This window comes from Cryptomeria japonica, chromosome 11 (assembly GCF_030272615.1).
Source record: "Cryptomeria japonica chromosome 11, Sugi_1.0, whole genome shotgun sequence".
Lineage (NCBI taxonomy): Eukaryota > Viridiplantae > Streptophyta > Pinopsida > Cupressales > Cupressaceae > Cryptomeria > Cryptomeria japonica.
In genome coordinates this window covers 450,447,171-450,469,830 of record NC_081415.1, presented here as the reverse complement: position 1 = coordinate 450,469,830, position 22,660 = coordinate 450,447,171, and the positions used below count along the sequence as shown (strand labels likewise).

General features: G+C 38.1%; 1 protein-coding gene across 3 annotated transcripts in view; it reads left to right on the top strand.

Annotated features, from left to right (window-relative positions):
• LOC131041412 (glutamyl-tRNA reductase-binding protein, chloroplastic) overlaps window positions 1–22,660 on the top strand; it is a 146,437-nt gene that overhangs the window by 3,476 nt on the left and 120,301 nt on the right. For all 3 annotated transcript variants that reach the window (XM_057974487.1, XM_057974488.1, XM_057974486.1), the window contains exons 2-6: window positions 3,368–3,541; window positions 3,649–3,751; window positions 3,929–4,008; window positions 4,117–4,194; window positions 4,289–4,380. In XM_057974487.1, the coding sequence (XP_057830470.1) occupies window positions 3,368–3,541; window positions 3,649–3,751; window positions 3,929–4,008; window positions 4,117–4,194; window positions 4,289–4,380 (527 nt within the window). The remainder of the gene's footprint in view (window positions 1–3,367; window positions 3,542–3,648; window positions 3,752–3,928; window positions 4,009–4,116; window positions 4,195–4,288; window positions 4,381–22,660) is intronic.

Below are 22,660 nucleotides of genomic sequence, written 5' to 3'. Positions count from 1 at the left end.
ATTATTTGAGTTTTTGTGATGGGATGATGCAGGAATGTAGGGACACAAGGGTGTGGAGTGTGTTGTAACAAATTGAAACTTGATGTTTTTACTACTTGATACTCCTTTTTTTCAATTTATCAAACATTTGTGTCAAGTCTTGCCATGTCCCCCTTTCTAGGCAAAGATGATTAGAAGACCCTTAGCATATTATTTTATCTCCAATAAGCTATTAGGGTGATAGGAGGGAATTAATTTAACAATTCAAGTTGTCCAAAAAGTAACTTTATGTTATATTCATAAAAGACAATTTATGTTTTATTATTTAAAAGTTATACAGTGTTGTTAGGACTGGGGTCCAAAAGTATTTTTAATTAAATAAACTTTCTAGACATTTTTCAAAAATAAAGTTTTCAAGGGAAAATGAGAAAATGTTAATAGTATTATAATTTGCTGGAGTGCGCATATATAAGGAGGAGTTGTGCTTTAAAGAGGGATGGGAATTTATGAAATCAAAACTTCACTTCTCTTATGATCAAATGCATATTCATCTTCCTTTAAGGATGAAAACCCTCCAGTCCAAAAGACTATTTCCATCCAGGGATTACTTAGTTGAAATGCATTCTATTTCCAATTTCAATTATTTTGGTTGTGTTGGATTTTCAAAATATATTACAATTTGGTGTGATTTTCCAAAATTTATGTGTGTGAGGAGTTTTTAGATTTTTGTTGTGGTGTAATGAGTTTTCAGATTTTTGGTATTGTGTGAAATGATAGTGTTATTGTAGATTTGTGAAGGTATTGATGATTTGTTATTTTCTGCAGCAAATTTAAATGATTTAGGAGGATTTATGTGAGTTGTACATATTGGAACCATTCCTTATATGTTTTTAGAAATTCCCGTACCAAGTGGAATGCTAATTGCAGCCAAGTGAAGATTGTTGCACCACATTTTGAATATTAATGTTGCATTCTTGGGCACCGTATGCATCTGAAATAACCTTCCGTACCATTTAACAGTGCTGCAACTCCATAGTGGGTTTAGACATATCATACTTAGCCCAAGTACTGCTGTCCAGGGGATTATTTGCCATGACCTGCTGTAATAGGCTATTGTACATCCTAGTTGTTGGAAATAATCAAATAATGTGCTGAAATGTACTTCTGGGGTTGTATGCTCATGAAAGAAATAAGGATCTATTTTGCATTCTACAACTACCTACACCTTCATACAAAGTTGTGCATTCAGGTGTAAATATTTCTAGTATCATAATTTGGTTTCTGAAATTAATATTGGTTGATATTGAGGGCATTTGAATATTAATGCTGTTGGTGATATGTTGGTGTTAACTTAAGATCATACTCATTGCTAGTGTTGATATTCTTTGACAATTTGTGCTAATATTGTAACTCTGTGTGGTTCTCCATTAGGGTATTTACAGTGTTTGTATTTTGTTTTGAAAGGCACTGCCACTAGCTTGTATTGTGCATTGATATTGTAAGTGGTTTCTAGAAGGTATCACTGCTACATCTCTAATTAATATTTTCTCTGGTATCGTAATGGAGATTGGATAGCATAGTTGCAAAGATTTGCACTCTCTTATTCCACTTTGATAATTGCATGCTTTGCTTTGGAATGCCTGCTGCTGGAGTTGACATATTTATCTTCCAATTTTACATGGATTGTAAACTGTGTTTGCTACTATTAAGTGAATAAATTGCTCATTGTTCACATTTCAGCACCTGTATGCTCTCACCTTGCTCACATGAGATCACAATTACCAAAAAGTTCTAGGGTTTTCATTTTATTTTTGATAATTTGTAAAGCAAATATCCCGGCTGGGGACATAATAGTGGCATCGGAGTAGTGATCTTGCCAGCCTGCAGGGAAAACTAACTTTTTGATGCAGATTACATCACATGCATGCCAATATGGAAGACAAAAAGTGTTGTAATTTTCACTATGTAGAGTTAAAAATTCATTTTTGCTGACATGGGTCCAATAGATGGATATAAAACACCAAAATTAATTTTCTATTTGTTGCATTGTGCCCTTAATCTTCCTTGTTAGTATTAGTTGTGATTTTCCATTGTTTGAAAGTCCTTGGTTCTTAGAGTACAAAATGCAATTTTCTAAGGGGACACATCCCTGGGAGTCTTTATGGAAGACAAATAAGTGTTGTAATTTTTACTATGTAGAGTTAAAGATTCATTTTTGCTGACATGGGTCCAATAGATGGATCCAAAACACCAAAATTAATTTTCTATGTGTTGCATTGTGCGCATAGTCTTCCTTGTTAGTATTAGTTGTGGTTTTCCATTGTTAGAAACTCCTTGGTTCTGAGTATAAAATGCAATGTTCGATGGGGGCACATCCCCAAGAGTCTGTATGGTGTCCTTAGAGTCCTAGTGTCTAAGGGACTTGGTGTGATTTGGAAGGGATAGCCCCTTTATTTAGGACTGGACAGTCTGCTCCATTGGTGCATAAAACAAAAAAGGTAAATTTTAAGGAAGAAAAGATAAAAGCCCCTAAATACTAAAAGGGGGAGGATTGCCATTTCAAATTTGTCACACTTACTTTGTTTAATTATTTTAATAGCTGTCCTCAAAATTCTGATTTTTTTTTCCATCCGCAAACCACTTTCCCATGCCCCTTGTCCCATAAACTTTGAGAAACGCTATACAATGTTTCAATTAAAGAGTCTGATCCTTAATGGATTTTGTTATTCTTTGTATGATATCCTGTATTTCTAGCTTAAGAAAATTAGATAACCATTGCATGTCCTTCACAACATTCTCAATAACTCTGTTACCTTTTGTTTAAATACATAGCAATTACTTGGTATGATCAAATTCTTTAACAAGTTCATCTCTGCCATCCTGTAATATCATTCTCCATTCTTAGAATTCATCTATATTTATACATATTTAAAGTGCATATTGGTAGAATTAAATTTTTTTCCTAGCATCCATTGCTTTATAAACTTTTTAAAATTGATTTTAATTGACTTTTACCTACTAGTCCTCATGACTTCTTGGCTAGGAAATAGTATTTTTCTAGACAATAAAGCATTTTCTTAGCATGATCTGATAGATATTATGAATTTGTTGGAATGTCAATTGAACTTGACCACGAATAAGGAAGTTCACAATGCAATGCTTAAAAATTCAAAGAAAGAAGTTTTGCTTACTGAGGTCCTCATTGGATTCCCAAATGGGATTCTTTGCTTAAACCAGTTTTTGATTATATATCTTACTTTGATTGCAATCAATGGATCATTGCTTACACTGATTGCAATCAATAAATCATTCTTAGGGCACAAATATCTCTTGAATTTTCTGTTTAGTATAGTTTCTGCCAAATCCTTCTCTGATTGAAAATATGCAGGTAGGAACCAAAATTATGCCAGATGTCTGGAAAGGTGCTACGGAGTTTTCAAATTTTAGGGGAGGAACTAGAGCAGGACTGTTCCGTACTCCATCATCAGGAGGTGTCCAAAGTGCAACTGGAGCTCATGACCTTCCTCATCCTGCAGTTGCTGTGCGCAATTTAATGGAGCAGGTTAGGGGATTTATAAATATGGAGAATTGTTTCCTTGGTATCTAAATTATTCATTCATATTATATTGTAAGTTATAAATAGTGATTTTAGCAACTCTTCAAGAGCAGGCACATTATGGACATCTTTGCACCATCATGTCTGAAATGCATCACCGCCGTCGTGGTTATCCATTTGGTTCTTTGATTGATTTTGTGCCTGATGATCATGGACGTAAGGTGTTGAATCTCTCAGGATGTTACAATAATTTACAATAATAGAAACATGCTTAATTGCAGACATCATTTAATTCTCATGTTCAAGTTCTTATTTTGTTCATCTGGATCTTCAGTTACAAAGCATTTCCAAAATAGAAGCTTACATGATGTGATTACCTTCTGTTATTTTCAGATCCTATTTTCTGCTTTTCACCTCTTGGAATACATACAAGGAATGTGCTTGCAGATGCACGATGCACATTAATGGTTCAGGTATTCTTAAGTTGTATGTCGTACTTACAAATCCAGTGCATCCTGTACTCTAAGTCTTAGGATGTTTGAAATGGAGATGGAGAATATCTTTGTTTGTCACTAATACAGATTCCAGGGTGGACTGGCTTGGCAAATGCAAGAGTTACTTTATTTGGGGATGTGTACTCAATGCCTGCAGAGAAGCAGGTATGGAGTGTGCAAATATCCAATACACAAATGTGTGCTACTCTCTTACTATAAATTATAGTCTGATTGGGGATGTATGCTTCATTGTTTATAGGAATGGGCAAGAAAGTATTTCTCAAGCAAGCATCCTCAGGAAACATGCCAACAGTGGGGAAATTTTTCTTATTATCGTATGGCTAAAATAAGGTCAATATTTAACCCTTTAGGATCATATATAGAGTTCTAAATCAAGAAAGTAGATGGAGTTAAATTGTTCATTGTGTGATTTCTATTAACAGTTTTTAATTTTAGTCACAAAATATGACAACAATGGACAGCACTGAAGATTTGATTCAGTAAAATAAGTCTTATTGATTGTTATAAATATTTTAGGGACAGCAGATAATAGTCATATTTTTACATATTTTTCTCATTACAACTTTGATCATCACAATTCGGTTCACTATATTAATGATTAAGAATATTTTCCATTCATATACCATAAAAAATGTGCAAAATTATTAACAACTCTCCTGATCAGCCAGTTAAATGGATTACATTTCTCCCTCCATTACTTGCACTATTCCTCCTTTAGTTATGATACCTCTTAGAAATATATGTTAAAAGATGGGAAGACTAAAAATTAAATAATCAAATTGAATTCAGGATCATCAAGATCAAAGTTTCAACTTGAAAATTCTCTTGATTTAAAGTAAAAATAACCACTGGATTGAGAATTGAATGGTTGAAATTGTTTGATTTTATGAAGAGTTGAAGGACAAGTGATCCCTTTCCTGTTGATATTGGAAAGCATCAAAATAATTATTTATGATTTGTTTCTTTACTTGTTTTGAGAATTGGTGGATGTCTTGATATGCCATAAAGCTTCCACAACTTGTTTACTTAACTGCCATACTTCCTCCATGGTTAGCTGTACAATATTGTACTTGCTGTACTCTTTTTTTAATTGCAGCTTAAAAATTCTTTATTGCTGTTCATTAATATTGAAATATTCTATACTGCCAAATATTTATTTACGTGTTTTGAATCTACATCAGTATCTTGTGGGTATTCAGCTGATATAAGAAGATTCCAGCTGGGTTACTAGAAGTTATAGTATCAGTTTGCATTTTGCATCGATCGATACAATTTTTTTGTTGCATATTTGTGAAGATTCTGAAAAGGGACATTATAGTTTCTTATAAAAAGAGAGAGTAAGAGTCTTGATAGAGTTAGGAAGCACTCACAAGTTCATCAACAAGAAGTTAGTTGCTCATCTAAATTGTTTTATCTATTTGCCTCTATAATTTTAGGTTATGAGTACAAATGGGATATTGCTGTTTGGGGAAATGTCATATCATCAAGCTTTCCATGGGAGAATATCGATTATATTTCTTTATGTTTGATATCTCTATGGTGCAATATACATTGTTTTGGAAGTCCAGTGGCTCACTACATTGGGGACAATTGAGATAAACTTATAGGATCTATTCACACGTTTTCACTTAGAGGGTAGGACGGTCAAATTGCAAGGGTTGCATGCAAAGTCTTCATAGATTGTAAGTTCCAATCAAATGCAAAAGATGCTTAACAAGGGGGCTGATGGGTTTGTGGTCTAATTGTTTTCATCAAAGGAAAATTCGTCAAATGTTTCTATGCCTCTAGATTTGAAAGTAGTTGTAGATAGGCACCCAATAGTTTTAAGAGAAATGCCAAAAGGATTGCCTCCTAAAAGAGATCATGAACATGCCATTCAAGTAGTACTAGGTAGCCAATTGCCCAACTTTAGACCCTACAAGTACCCATATTTATATCAAAGTGAGATTGAGAAGATGGTACAAGAGGTACTAGAGGCAAGCATTATTTGGCATAGCTAGAGTGCTTACTCCTCTCTAGTGGCAATGGTGTGCAAGAAAGATGACACTTGCCAAAAGTGTCCTGATTATAGAGAGATCGGCAAGCACACCATAAAAGATGAGTTTCCAATTCTAGTAATTGATGATTTATTAGATACTTACTAAATGGTGATGTTTATTTTATCAAACTTGATCTTTGATCTTGTATTTATCAAATTAGAATTAGAGATGAGGATATATATAAGATAGTTTGAACCCATGAGGGCCACCCTAAATTTTTTGTGATGCCTTTTGACCTCACAAATGCACCAGCTACATTTCAAAGTTTGATGAGCTCTATCTTTAGGCCATTTCTATGGAATTTTTTTTGGTATTTTTTGATGACATCTTAATATATAGAAATACTTTGCGAAAACACTTGCAACATGTGAATTAGGTTTTGGACATTCTTGAAAAACATCACCTTTATGCTAAACTATCCAGCTGTGTTATTGGATTTAAAGATGTGGAGTACCTAGATCATATTGTTTCACATGAGGGAGTCAAGCTGAACTCTCACAAGATCAACGCTACTGTAGAATAGAAAATGCCGAGGATCCTCAAGTGCTTATAGGGTTTCATTAATTTGTAAAAATATGGCAGCATAGAAACACTCTCATAGTCTTGTTGAGGAAGGATTCCTTCTAATAGAATGAGGTAACCACCAAGGGGATTGAGAAGCTAAAGGAAGCCATCACCATGTGCACAACTCTGGTTCTAGTACCCTAGATTAAAATCTTCGTTGTGGAATGTGATATATCTAGGCATGGCATATGAGTAGTACTCATGCAAAGGGCATGGCATAGGAGTAGTACTCATGCAAATAAGAAAATGTTGAAACTAGTTTATGAAAAGGGAATGTTGGCTATCCTACATGCAATCAAACAATTGAGACTTTAGCTTGAATAACATCAACTTTATGCTAAAGTATCCAATTGTGTTTTTGGAGTCAAATTAGTGGAGTACCTAGATCATATTGCTCCACTTTCACATGAGGGAGTCAAGGTGGACTCTCATAGGATCAAGGCTATAGTAGAATGCAAAATGTCGAGGACCCTCGAGTACTTATAGCGAACCTTTGTTGTGGAATGTGACGCTTCTAGGCATGGCATAGGAGTAGTACTCATGCAAGAGGGAAGGCCTTTAGCATTTAAGAGACACCAAATCAAAGATAAGAATTTGTTGAAGCTAGCTATCCTACATGCAATCAAAATAAATGAGAGCTTATCTAATGGGAAGATACTTTAAGGTAAAAATAAATCATGACTGTCTCAAATACTTTTTGGAACAAAGATTGTCACTTGAAGAACAACAAAAATGGGTCTCAAAGATGCTGAAAAATGGCTTTGAGATCAATACAAGAAAGGAAAGGAGAATGTTATGGCTAATGCTTTATATAGAAGGGGAACATCAATCACAATTGTATGTTGTTTTTGTGTTGTAGGTAGATTAGATGGATGAGGCATGAGAAGAATGGGAGGACATGTTTACTCAAAGTCTCATTCAAAAAATCTAACAAGATTCAATTGTTTCAAAAAAAATTGCATGGAAAGGAAATGCTCTATTGTACAAGGACAGGTTGTACCTATGTAAGAACTCAATCCTTAAGTTTAAGGTTTTGGTAGAGCTACATACTTCTCTAGTTAGTGGGCATTTAGGGTCTTTGAAGAATTATTATAGAATAAAGCAAGATATCTTTTGGGATGGTCTCAAGGGGGATGTGTTTACTCCCATAGGGAACTAACTTAGTCTAGATATTTGTGACTGAATGCATGGTATACTAGCAAAAAAAATGGAGACAATTAGGAGTCTAGGTATTTTGCAACCTTTATCTATTCCAAGCCAAAGGTATGAAGAGGTATCCATGGATTTCACCACTAGTTTGCCTAGGTCTGGTAGAAAAAATGTCATCATGTTTGTTGTGGATTGACTCACCAGATATGCACATTTTTATGCTTTGTCACACCTGGTGTTAGCAAGTATTGTACCGATATCCTTTATGCCTAACATTTATAAGTTGCATAGAACATCAAAATCATACTAAGTGATTGTGATCCTATATTTACAACTTACAAGCAATTTTTGGACTAACTTATTCTCATGTTTGGGCACTTAGATTGCTTGTAGCTTATCATATCATCATGAATTATATGGACTGATTGAGGTGGTCAATAAATGCTTGGAGGGTTGTCTATGATGTTTAGCTTTCAATAATCAAGAGAGATGGGTGCAATGGTTTTCACTAGCATAATAGTGGCACACCACTTCTTTCCACACTTAATCCAAAATGTCTCTATTTTTGGCACTATATGCATACCTGTTGATGTGTTTTTTATGCACATACAAACACAGAATAAAATACCCAAAAGTATCTTATCTCCTCTTGAACAAAGTTACTCAAATGCTGAAGATTGGCTTAAAGATCACTTGAGACAACTCCAAAGTTCATAAATGTCGGGTCTCGACGTGTGGATAAGCTCATTGGTTTGATGTGATTATGCTGGAATTACAAGGGGACTTACGTTGAATTGTTGAATGCTTGAATCGTTGGAACTTAGATTCTAACTATTTGCTTGGAGAATAAAGAAAGAGCAAAAGGCATGGGGTTTAGGGATTTTATTCTAATCCTAAGAATGCAAGGGAAGAGTGAATGATTCGATGGAATCCTACTGGGCGAGGTCTCACCATCAAACTAAACAATTTGGCACAAGCTCAGTGCAATCTCCTAAGGTGCAATTCAAATATGTTCAAATCATTATCATCAAACATTAATTACCATTCAAGTTAATGCGTAAACAATGGGTATATAACAATTTGAAGTCAAGCTCATATCATTCCAATTTACCACGCAAGGCACACTTACAATCAACAAGAGGCTAGTGGTACGGATTCAAATGCATTCATCAAATTCTTCCATTCAATCTAATCAACATGAAAGCAAATGAATTGAGAAGTAGAGACCATGCAACTTGTTGAAATGACACATTAATTCACCATAAATTCATTGAAATCATATGTTTTTTTACAAGGAGGTTTTTGCAACAATATTTGCCTTCTCCTAATCTAACTTCTATTCTATCTTCTAATCTATCTATCCTTGGACTACACACTGTTCTATTCTTCTATTCTATTAACCTTTACAAATGAAGAGCTTGAGCTTTATATAGAGAGCTCATTACAATGAATGGCCAGGATCAAATCCAATCAATGACCAAGATTTTACAATGAAACCCTAATTAGGGTTTGTTACAACAAACTCTTCTTAGCCAATGAAATAATTGGAGTGTTTGGACACATGTCCTCTTTGGAATAGTTGACCAATAGGTAGTGGGGGTAGGTACATTGGTGTTCGTGCCCCCACATGATGAGTTTGGTTCATTGAATCTGTAATGTCCCTACTAGTTATAGGTCACTTTCCTACCCAACAGACGGTTAGAATGCAGCAAAATATACATTTACTAATCTAAATTGCAATTAAACTTCAATTACTTAATTAAACAAATCTTAATTCTTAAATAATAAAAAGGATACGGGTGAAGTATTGGGATATGTCCTTAGGTGGGTTGTAATGATTGTCTTCCCATGAAGTGCTATCCCAAAATTCTTCTTGGAATCCATTATGGTTCCAAGCCTTACCAGGGAAGTCGATGGATAATTCGATTCCCGTCTTGGATGTAGCATCTTACATCCAAGCCTACCAAGGAATATCGTCATATGATCAATTCCTGTCTTGGATGATACATCTTACCATCCAAGCCTACCAAAGAGGACCGACAAGATCTGTCTCGTCTTGGGTGAGGCTTCCTACACCCAAGCCTTTAATATATATGCATATGAGTACTTAGTATATACTGCCTACTAGGGATTATCATAATCCCGAATTAGGCTAAGGGGATTATTCCCATTAGTCTCCATCACATAGCCAAATTATTGTCATCCATTAACACCCAACATAAGACATTTCATAACAATTTACATTTCCATTACTATTAAATTATAATTTATGTCTGCCTTTACATACTTCTTAATTCCTATCATTGATTCTACATGAACAAGTATATTGCTGATATATACATATATATATGTGTGTGTATACACACATGCACACACACACACACACACACACACACACACACACACATATATATATATAAGACTATATTATAATAACAATATAATTTTGTCAGAGAGATTGGTTACACTACATATGATAGATTTATCCTAAATATATATATATATATGTGTGTGTGTGTGTGTGTGTGTGGCACACACGTCCACACACATATATATGCCCATGGCATAAGTGTTAATGTCTTACCTTTCCCGTAGCTTGGGCTGGCGCATCCTTCGTTCCTCCTTCTCCCTTATTCTTCCCCCCTCTTAAGTGCCTGCAGACAATCTTATTTGTACCCGTGGCAAGGAGGGGTTGTGTCCCACCACGGGGTCCCTTCCGTAGGAAGGGGTGTGACGGTGGTCGCAGCCCCAGGGTTGCGACTCCCGTCCCACCACTTCCCGTGGGGTGGAACATAACTGGGTTAATACATTAACATTATTCTAATTATTTCTTTATTCAATGAACTTACTAATATATCATTATTATTATTACTTCATTTAATATATTAACATCATTTAATAATTTATTTCTTCATTTAATATATTAACATTATTTAATAATTTATTTCTTCATTTAATGTATTTCTAATGAACTTATTAATATATACTATTATCATTATTGATATATTCTTTTAACCTTTGCATAGATTTATTTAATTATTATTAATACATTCATACATTTATTGCTGGTAATAATCTTAATAGGGTTTAAGGAATGCAAAAATAAAGAGTAAATTTCTATGATACCAAGGTAAGATTTACATCATGTGATACAATAGAGGGTTATCACAGTCCCTCCGTCTCAATTTTGCTTGTCCTCAAGCATTTTGAGATCTTCTTCTTTTTCCCAAGTAGCATCCTCATTTGGGAGATTCCTCCATTTTATCAGGTATTCGGTAATGGTCCGGTTCCTAAGCTCCCTTTTCCGAGTATCCAGAATGATCTCAGGGTACAAGGTGAGTTTCCCTTCATCATCTAGGGGAGGCAGTTCACTGCATGGAACCGAGTGTTGTCCGAGAACCTTCTTAAGTCGGGAGACATGGAACACATTATGTATTTTACTGTCTTTGGGGAGTTCTACTTCATAAGCTACTTCCCCAATCCTTCGAATTACCCTGTAGGGTCCATAGAACCAGGGTTTCAATTTTTCAGCCCCATTCTTCTTGATGGAAGATTGTTTATATGGTTGTAACCGCAAGAACACAAGATCTCCAGCCTTGAACGTCCTTTCCGTACGCTTCCTGTTTGCATAGATCTTCTATTGATTTTGGGCTTGTTGTAAATTCTCTTTCAAGGTCTTCATGATGTCCCTACTCTATTGAACAAAGTCTTGTGCCTTTGGTACTCTGCTTTCTTGGGTTATTAATTCCCCAAAAGTTGTGGCCTCATAGCCATACAAGGCTTGGAAAGGACTCATCCCTATTGACATGTGATGTGTTGTGTTGTAACAACGTTCTCCTAGGTGTAGCCACTTAACCCAAGCAGTCTGTTGCCCGGTAACATAATACCTTAAGTAGCCCTCTATCCATTTGTTCACTATTTCAGTTTGCCCATCAGTTTGAGGATGGTAACTGGTACTAGGGGTCAAGACTGCCCCTGCCAATCTGAAGAGTTCTTGCCAGAATTGACTAATAAACTTGCTATCTCTGTCACTGACAATATTGTGAGGGAGTCCGTGGAGTCTGAAAACTTCCCTGAAGAATAGATCGGCTATTTGGCAGGCTTTGTATTATGTGGAAACTGCAAGGAAATGGGCATACTTCGTGAGTCTGTCTACCACCACAAAAATGCTATCCTTTCCTTGTGTCCTTGGCAACCCTGTTATGAAATCCATAGAAATGCTCTCCCACTTTTGATTGGGAATAGGTAATGGTTGAAGCAACCCAGCTGGGTGGATGAGTTCGGTTTTATTGCGTTGACAGGTTAGGCACTCTTGTACATATTTTTGGACATCTCTTTTTTGGTCTTTCCATGCATACTTCTCCCTAATGTGTTTATAAGTTTTATGGTATCCTCGATGTCCTGCCAGGGGGTTGTCATGAAATTCCTTTAGGATTTTGCTTTTGAATTTGGTTTGAGGGGTCAAGTATACCCTTCCCTTGTATAAGATGAGATCTCCCCTAACTTTAAAATCTTCATTGGGAGGGTTTCCCTTCAAAATTTCCTTTGCTTGTGGATCTTGGTCATATTCATTAAGGATTTATTCCTTCCAGTCGTTTGAGATGTTGGTAAGGATATTGAGGTGGGCTCTTCAAGATAATGCATCTGCTGCCCCGTTATTCACCCCTTTACATATTCTATATCAAAGTCGTAGGCTTGTATTTTGCTCACCCGTTTTTGTTGCCTATCATTAAGATCCTTTTGGCTCAAGAAGAAACGTAGACTGTTATGATCGGTTTTCACACTAAACTTCCCACAGACAAGGTATTGGCAAAATTTGGCCAAGGCGTGCATTATGGCTAGCATTTCTTTGTCATAAATAGAGTAGTGTCTTTCTGCTTCGGTAAGTTTATGGCTATCAAAGGCTAGGGGGTGTTTCTTTTGCATGAGGACTGCCCCTATTCCCTCCCTGGAAGCATCACATTGTAGTTCAAAAGGTATACAGAAGTCGGGAATGACCAATATTGGACATGAGCTCATGGTTATTTTAAGTTGTTCAAAAGCTTGTTGGGCTCTGTCATTCCATGTGAAAGCCCCTTTCTTAGTTAGATCAGGAAGGGGTGCTGCAATCTTGGAGAACCCTTTTACAAAACATCTATAGTAGCTGCGTAGCCCCACAAATCCCCTTAATTGTGTTAAGGTTCTAGGGGTGGGCCATTCCTTGATGGCCTTGATCTTTTCTTCATCAACAATCACTCCGACCTCACTATTATTGTGTCCTAGGTAGATGATTTCTTTCATCCCAAATTCGCACTTTGAGACTTTGGCATATAATGATTCGGTCTCAAAATTATTTAATACATCCTTAATGTGCTGGAGATGTTCTTCCCATGTCTTACTGTAAATGAGTATATCATCAAAGAATGTTAGTAGAAATTTCCTCAATTGTTGCCTGAACGTATGATTCATGCATGACTGGAAGGTGGCCGGGGCATTAGTGAGACCAAAGGGTAGGACCAAAAACTCAAAATGCCCATAATGACATTTGAATGCTGTTTTGGGAATATCCTCTTCCCTCATTCTAATCTGATGGTATCTTGACCTTAGATCGATTTTAGAGAAATATCTTGCTCCGTGTAGTTCATCCATTAATTCGTCAATTCTCGGAATAGTGTATCTGTTTTTTATAGTCTTCTTATTCAGGGCCCTGTAATCTGTGCACATTCTCATCGTCTTGTCTTTCTTCTTGACCAATACCACTAAGGAAGCAAAGGGGCTGCTGCTTGGTTGGATATGCCCCATTTCTAACAACTCTTTTATGGTTTTTTCAATCTCCTCTTTGAATTTGTGGGGGTGGCGGTAAGGAGTTGTAATGACGGGTTTTGCTCCTTCTTCTAACTCAATGGAGTGTTCAAATCCCCTTTTTGGGGGTAAACTTGGGGGAATGTCTTCGAAGACTTTTTTGTGTCTCTTAAGGATGGGTTGAATATCTCTATGAATGGTTCGATCTTCGGTCGGAGATTTATCCAAGACCATACATTGGGTGACCCACTCTCCTTGATCATGCCTAAGGATTTTTTCCTTTTTATTACATGATACTATCTTTGGAGAGCCATTGGGAATTCCTTTTAAGGTTATTTCTCTCCCTTCATTTTGGAAGCATATCTCCCTATTTGGACTGTCCATGGTGAACCGGTCCAATGAGTTTATCCATGGCATTCCCAAAATGATGTCGTTCTCTAAATTCACCACAAAGAAGTTCCTCTTAATTGTATGTCCCCCCAAGATGACTTCCAATTGAGGTATAATTTTAGTACACCTGTCTATGACTCCGTTGCCCATGATCACTTCAAAACCTTCAAACTCTTGAGTTTTTAACCTTCTCTTTGCTGCTAAATGTTTGCTAATGAAATTGTGTGAGGCTCCTGTGTCTACCAAGGTGATTACCTTTTGTCCTTTGATTATCCCTTTGAGTTTGAAGCATCTATTCTCATTTCCTTGAGTGATGACTGCCAAAGTACCTAACTCGTGGCCTTCAAACCTGACCCTTTTATAGGGTCTTTCCTCATCCCGTATTTCTTTTGTGTTATTTAACTGTCCTCTTTTACATTCGCGGCCCTTCCCCCACGGGGCCTTGCATTTGAAACATAACCCGTTCTCCATGAGTTCCTCTCTCTCTTTACGGTGAATTATACTCCAAGGTTTTTTGTAAAAGTAGCAGGGCCTCTCTCGGTGGTCCCTCTTGGGTCCCTCATTCCTATGCGGTGTTTTGGATGGGATGTTCTTGGGGGCATTATATTCCACCATCCTAGTTTTCTTAATGGCCTCCACTAAGTTTTGTGGTTCCAAGGGTTTTACAAAGTTTTTAATAGAGTCTTTCAAGCCTTCTAAAAACATGTAAGTAAGCCTTCTCTGGGATAGGTCGGGGACCATTACTGATAGGTTTTGGAATTGGTCGATATAGTCTTCAATGGTTCCTGATTGCTTAAGGTGGGTTAACTCTTGGAAGTACCATTCTAAGTTCTTTTGATCAAACTGGTTGATGAGTTTTTGAGTATACTCATTATAGGTGGAGATATTCTTGTGGCTTAGGGTAATGAGACCATTATGCCACCAATTATGGGCTGCTCCGGTTAAGTGGAGTATAGCAAACTTAATAGCATCTCCTTCGTTCATGGGGCTGTATGAAAGGTATGTATCTAGTTTTTGGACCCAAGCTTGGGCGATATCCTTCCCTGACCCATCAAAGCATGGTAGGGACATTTTGTTAACTTTAGCTTTGAGGTCTTTACCCATATGCTTCCTCTTTCTACCTTCATTAGTCTTGGAGTCACAGAAGTCTCTGAAGGAAACAACCCTCTGAACTTCCGGCTCCAATCTAGAATAAATTTGGGCGATTTCTTCCACCCCAAGTGTGGCTTGCTCCTCTTCGTTTCCCGTATGTTCTTCTCCTGGAAGGAATTCGGGAATTGTTTGTCTAGAACTTTGAGGAGATCGTTCATTATCGACATGATTAGAGTGTGTCTCTCTTCTAGGGTTTGGAATATCTCTGTTGTTGCTGTTTGTACTTTGGAGGATTAATTGGCTCATTCTTTCGAATTTCTCATTGGTTTGCTCCATGAAAGTCTTAAGTTGTTTGGCTAATTGATCGGCCATTACTTTCGTACCTTTCTTCCTCTGATATGTGATCATAAACTAAGTCTCCCTTCCAGAGGATGGCAGGATTATGCTCTGATACCACTGTAATGTCCCTACTAATTATAGGTCACTTTCTTGCAAAACAGACTGTTAGAATGCAGCAAAATATACATTTACTAATCTAAATTGCAATTAAACTTCAATTACTTAATTAAACAAATCTTAATTCTTAAGTAATAAAAAGGATACGGGTGAAGTATTGGGATATGTCCATAGGTGGGTTGTAATGACCGTCTTCCCATGAAGTGCTATCCCAAAACTCTTCTTGGAATCCATTATGGTTCCAAGCCTTACTAGGGAAGTCGATGGATAATTCGATTCCCGTCTTGGATGTAGCATCGTACATCCAAGCCTACCAAGGAAGATTATCATATGATCAATTCCTGTCTTGGATGATACATCTTACCATCCAAGCCTACCAGAGAGGACTGGCAAGATCCGTCTCGTCTTGGGTGAGGCTTCCTACACCCAAGCCTTTAATATATATGCATATGAGTACTCAGTATATACTGCCTACTAGGGATTATCATAATCCCAAATTAGGCTAAGGGGATTATTCCCATTAGTCTCCACCACATAGCCAAATTATTGTCATCCATTAATGCCCAGCATAAGGCATTTCATAACAATTTACATTTCCATTACTATTAAATTATAATTTATGTCTGCCTTTACATACTTCTTAATTCCTATCATTGATTCTACATGAACAAGTATATTGCTGATATATACATATATATATGTGTGTGCACACACACACACACACACACACACATATATATATAAGACAATATTATAATAACAATATAATTCTGTCAGAGAGATTGGTTACACTACATATGACAGATTTATCCTATATATATATATATATGTGTGTGTGTGTGTGTGTGTGTGTGTGTGTGTGTGTGGCACACACGTCCACACAAATATATATACCCATGGCGTAAGTGTTAATGTCTCACCTTTCCCGTAGCCTAGGTTGGCGCAGCCTTCGTTCCTCCTTCTCCCTTATTCTCCCCCCCTCTTAAGTGCCCGCAGGCAGTCTTATTTGTACTCGTGGCAGGGAGGGGTTGCGTCTCACCAGGGGGTCCCTTCTGTAGGAAGGGGTGTGACGGTGGTCGCAGCCCCAGGGTTGCGACTCCCGTCCCACCACTTCCCGTGGGGTGGAACATAACTGGGTTAATACATTAACATTATTCTAATTATTTCTTTATTCAATGAACTTACTAATATATCATTATTATTATTACTTCATTTAATATATTAACATCATTTAATAATTTATTTCTTCAGTTAATATATTAACATTATTTAATAATTTATTTCTTCATTTAACATAGTAACATTATTTAATAATTTATTTCTTCATTTAATATATTTCTAATGAACTTATTAATATATACTATTATCATTTTTGATATATTCTTTTAACCTTTGCATAGATTTATTTAATTATTATTAATACATTCATACATTTATTGCTGGTAATAATCTTAATAGGGTTTAACGAATGCAAAAATAAAGAGCAAATTTCTATGATGGTAAGATTTACATCATGTGATACAGTCGAGGGTTATCATAGAATCCGAACATGCTGATGTGGAACTCCTCTAATTGGTTAGTGGTAACTAGGATGCCTGTTACAAGCTAGGGTTGCCGTTGCACCAAAAGATCGACCTGTCAATGCCTGATACAACCACTAGACTTATAGAATCCATAGGAGGTTGTTAAACCATGTCACGAATCCTCGCGAGGGACGCTGGCCCATTGCCAACAATCCCCCTCCCCGCGTCACTCGCTGTGGCCTGCGTGATTCAAACCTGTGACCAAGCTCTGATACCATTTGTTACAAGCTAGGGTTGCCGTTGCACCAAAAGATTGACCTATCAATGCCCGATACGACCACTAGACTTATAGAATCCATAGGAGGCTGTTAAACCATGTCGCGAGTCCCCGCGAGGGACGCTGGCCCACTGCCAACAACACCACCTCAACTTGCACTTGTAGACTTGGTAGATCATCATGAATGAGTATTGAATAACATTTCTTGATACTCAACATTATCTAGCTTCAGCAGTGATGATGATGATTTTCTAACTTTGATTAACTCTTTTGAAACTATCCTCTTGAATGTCTCGATCATGGAGGTGCAAGGTGTAGATGTTGACTTCCTCTTAGTTTTGGATCTTGTGACTGCCTTGGAATGAACCCTTGACGTCATAGCTGCTTCTTCACTCTTTTGGAAACTCTTTCTTTGTGATTCTCTTCATGCTATTAGTGTTGTGGATCATGTCCTTGTGTAGGTGAATCCTTCTTGTGTAGTCACCTTCCTGGATACCCTTGTGCTTGCCGATGAAGTTTTCTTCTTGAAGACATCTTCCTTGGATCTTGACCTTGATGTTGAAATTTCCTCCTTAGGGCACTTGTTTCGATCCTCCTCCAACCTGATCCCTTTGATTTCTTTCTTCACCTCTTGCAAAACAAACAAATGAGCATCAAACACACATGATATATAACCTTTATAATCTCTTAATTTGACATAGTCTCTGATTTTCTATGTGTTGCAGGTTTGATGAGTGCATTTAGAGAGAAGGTCGCTCCTAAGGATAGGCAATGGAAGTTGGAGCAACGGGGACCAAGTTCGCTCCTTATGAGGAGCAAAGGAAGTTCAGCATCATCCCATCACTTCTCTACCAATTGATCTCTTCACTTGTTCATGCCATGCAAGGTGAAACATAGGAAATGCCCAAGGTTTGTGTCAAAGTTCATTAACTCCCCTTTTAGAATGCAATGGAGGGAAGTTCGCTCCTTCAAGGGAGCAAAGGATTTAAAGTTTGCTCCAACCAAGGTGCAAAGGAAGTCAATTTCAAATCATCATTCAACCCATTCTTTGCTGCCTTTTCATCAACTTGTAACTTTTTATCAATCATGCTTCAAATTTCTCATCCTCCTTGTGTAAAACTGCTTCAAACCATCATTAAAGAATGCCTAGGAGGGAATTCGCTCCAATGAAGAAATAAAGGTAGGTGATTTCGCTCTTCTCAAGGGGCAAAAGAAGTAATTTTCGCTCCAAAATGGGAGCAACGGAAATTTTCCAACACTTAGCAAATTTTGGCATATGCATCTCTTTCAATGAGCAAAAGGGAAATTCACTCCTCCAAAGTGGCAAAGGAAGTGATTTTTGCTTCAAGATCAAGGCAATGGAAATTCATCAAATTCAATTATTAAGCTAGATTTCCACCTCTCATGTCTCAAAATCGCCATCTCTTCCATGTGAAATGCTTGAAATTGTCATCAAAATTGCCTTGGGATGATTTTTGCTCTCAAAGAAGGGAAATGGAAGGCAATTTCACTCCACTCAAGAAGCAATGGAAGTAACCATTTAGTCAAGATTTCATTCAATATCTCCACTTTATCAACTCAAACTCTAGGTTCTAGTCATCCATGGGTGAAAATAGCTCAAAATAACCTTAAGGAGACCCTTGGAATCAACTTCGCTCCTATTCATGAGCAAAGGAAGAGCATTTCGCTCTCAACGAGGAGCAAAGGAACAAGAATTCGCTCCTAACAAGGAGCAATGGAAATTTTTTAGTACTTAGCCAAATTTTGCTCTTCATTCATCAATTCATCTCTTCATATGCAGCTTTGTCAGATTTACTCCACCAAACGTCTTGGAGATGATTTTGCTCCATGATAGAGGCAATATAAGTGAAATTTGCTCCTAATGAGTAGCAATGGCTGAACATTTCGCTCCAATCAGGGGGCAAAGGAAGTCATTGCAAGTTGGACACTTAGCTCAATTTCATCCCCCTACTTTCATTTATCAACTCAAACCTTAAGTTCTTTAGCCATTCATGCATGAAAATGTGTCAAATTGAATCCAAAGAAGGCCTTAGGAGGAATTTCGCTCTCAACCAAGAGCAAAGGAAGCAAATTTCGCTCCCATTGAGGAGCAATGGAAGTAAATTTTGCTCCAATCAGGAAGCAAAGGAAATTCTCTCACACTTAATCAAATTTTGCCTTTCATTACTTCAAGTGCATCAAATCAACCTTAAGAAAGGATCTATAAGCAATTTCGCTCCTATACTCAGGCAAAGGAAGGCAATTTCACTCCCAACAAGGAGCAATGGAAGAGATGTTCTCTCTTGTCAGAGAGCAAAGGAAGTAGGCCTCAAACTCACCTCTTAGCTAGGTTTTACCAATTCCTTGCCTTTGCATGAACTTAGACCTTGTGATTTTGCCTTCCTAGTGTGTAGATGTGTCAAATTAGCCTTACGGAAAGGATTAGAGAGAATTTCGCTCCTATCTAAAGGGCAATGGAAGTGAAATTTGCTCCTACTGAGGAGCAATGGAAATGGCCTCCAATTTGAAATTCAACTCCCTTTCACCCATCAATTTTCATTCCATCAACTTAAATACATTGAATCATGCTCAAGTGAGGCTCTAGAAGTGAATTTGCTCCCAACCAAGGGCAAAGGAAGTGGATTTGGCTCCAACTAGGGAGCAATGGAAATGATTTTCACCCTCAGTCTTGAACAATGGAAGTGACTTCAAAATGCATCTTCTATCTCAATCTTATTAGCTCACTCCTTGGGTTTAGCTTTCATGCCTCAAAAGACCTCTATGCTTGCTTTGAATGTGATTTAGCCCTCAACTAAAGGCAATGGAAGGGAAATTCGCTCTCAAAGGAGAGCAATGGAAGTGAATTTCGCTCCTGTGAAGGAGCAATGGAAGTGACCCAAATTTGTCATCTTCCCTCCATTCCTTAACCAAAAATAATGATGCTCTTGGCTTCTTCTACGATCAAAATGATGCTAGAGGCTTTAAAACTTACTCATTTCCCCCAAATATGCTCAGGAAATCTACATCTCTCCAAGGTAGGGGCAATAGAAGAGGATTTCGCTCCAACTAGGGAGCAAAGGAAATTGCCTCCTCAACTATCTCAGTTCAAGGTCATTGATCCTGCATTGTATTCATTGCCCAAATTAAGACATTTCATGATTATTAGAAGGGATTCTAGATGATTTGGGGAGCCTAGAGAGAGATTTCACTCCTAAAGGGGAGCAATGGAAGCAAAATTCGCTCCTAAACTGGAGCAAACAAAATTTTAGCATACTTAGTCAAATTTTACTCCTGGATCTCACATGTCATTGAAGTACGCTCAAATCATTTGGATGATGAAGGAAACACTGTAATGTTGACTAGGTTTGATATAAAGGGCTCCTCCATTCATTTACCACTTCATTTCTCCCCTCACAAGAAGGACTATCCTCCTGACTTTTGACCTCTTGACCAACTATACCCTTCCAATGCAAAGGTTAATAGCAAAAGGCCCATACTACTACCCTAGAAGGCAAAAAAAAGTGTGTTGACGGGAATAATCATTATGTTATGTTGTTATATTATGTTTATGTTGTCGTCGGTAATAATGAGTTACGACAGTCAGTTAGTTGGCCGACGGGTAGGTAGTTGGAGTCGCGACGGTTGTGTCGCACCCCTTCGGGTATTATATATTGCGTACCTTTTCTTCGAAAGGATCATGTTAGTCGTGTCAGATGTAATGTTATAAGCACTTATTGTACATGGACTGTGGAATTAATATAGAGACTGGTTATTTAATGTATTTCCATTATGTTCTGTGCATAGTCGTGTCAGATGTAATGTTATAAGCACTTATTGTACATGGACTGTGGAATTAATATAGAGACTGGTTATTTAATGTATTTCCATTATGTTCTGTGCATTTACTTTCTGCATTTAACCGTTTACCCGAGAGGGTAAACATTTGGCGCCGCTGCCTAGACGTACTCGGGAACGGAAGACACGGATGGCGCACAGACACAATGGGCCTACCCGTTGGTGAAGTAAACCTGGAGGCCGACGACGCGCGGACAGAACTTTACACAGGAGAAGACACAGCAACGCGAGAATTTTCAATTTTGCTCCAGGTAGCCATTCAGACATACGTTCGACGAGAAGCAGCGGAGGCAGAAATCCCACCACGCCCCGTGTGGACAGCGCTGGAGGTTAGCCCGGCAGTAAACCGGTTAATGAACCACCTCCCCCGGTTGCTTGCACAGGCATCGTTGGCACAATAGGCCTGCCTGGAGGAGATTGCCCAGGAAGAGCGACGACAACAAATCCTACAACGCTACGAAGAGAACAGCCGACGGGAAACAGAACGAGATGGCGCTAGGCTAGGAGGAAATTGAACCTTGTAATAATCTCGACACACTGCTGATATAAATTGTGGCCGAAAGGCAAAATAAAAATAAAAATAATAAAAGTTTTTTTGTGTACATGGCGTGTGTTTGTTGTGTATGGAAGTGACTTATGCCCAATAGACTAAACAAGGACAAAAATAAAAAGATACAGAGTGACAAATGGGAAGTGGCACAAACCGCGTTGAATCTCAGACAGCAGATAGAACGAAGGCGTAGGCTAAGGCAGCTTGCCGAGGGACGACCGACCGAGGGGTTGCCCGAAGGGAACCCAGGAGGTGTCACGGACGGAGAGAACTACACTGTCTACACTGTTGTAGGGCTGCCAGAAGGAGTCACGGAGGGTGCCGAAAGAGAACTCTACAGTTGGCCAGAATACCACCGTAGGGTAAGAAGCCGCGAAGAGTTGGTGGAACAAACAAGGCGAAGTCTAAACCTGATCGACGCTACCAGAGATTTGCTAAAGAATTTTTCCATTTCAGAGGACAACCGGAGGGAGACAACGAAAGGTGACGGTATGACCGAAGGTGCCGAGGGAGCACAAGGGTACCGTATGGGAGGCAATTTGTTTGGTTCGGTGTCAGCAACTTTTTCCGGAGGACCCACGAGTGGAGGTTCAGTTGGAGGAGGTAGAGGATTGCCAGGTACAAGCACACAAGGAATTAGAGGAGCGAGACCTAGCGGTGGGATGGCGAGTAAACAAAAATTGCCAAAGTTCACAGGGGAGGGCAAGGAAGACCCCTTACGACACTGCCGTACATGTGAAACCATTTGGTCCGCCAGTGGAGTAACAGACCAGGATGATTGGGTACAGCAGTTCCCAGCCACGTTACGAGGAGTTGCCATAGATTGGAACTCTGATGTGGACAAGCAAAAAGTGGCCACGTGGGCCAATCTACAGAAGGAATTCACGGGGGAGTTTCGGTTGCTCCATGATGACAATGAAATTGTAACGGAGAT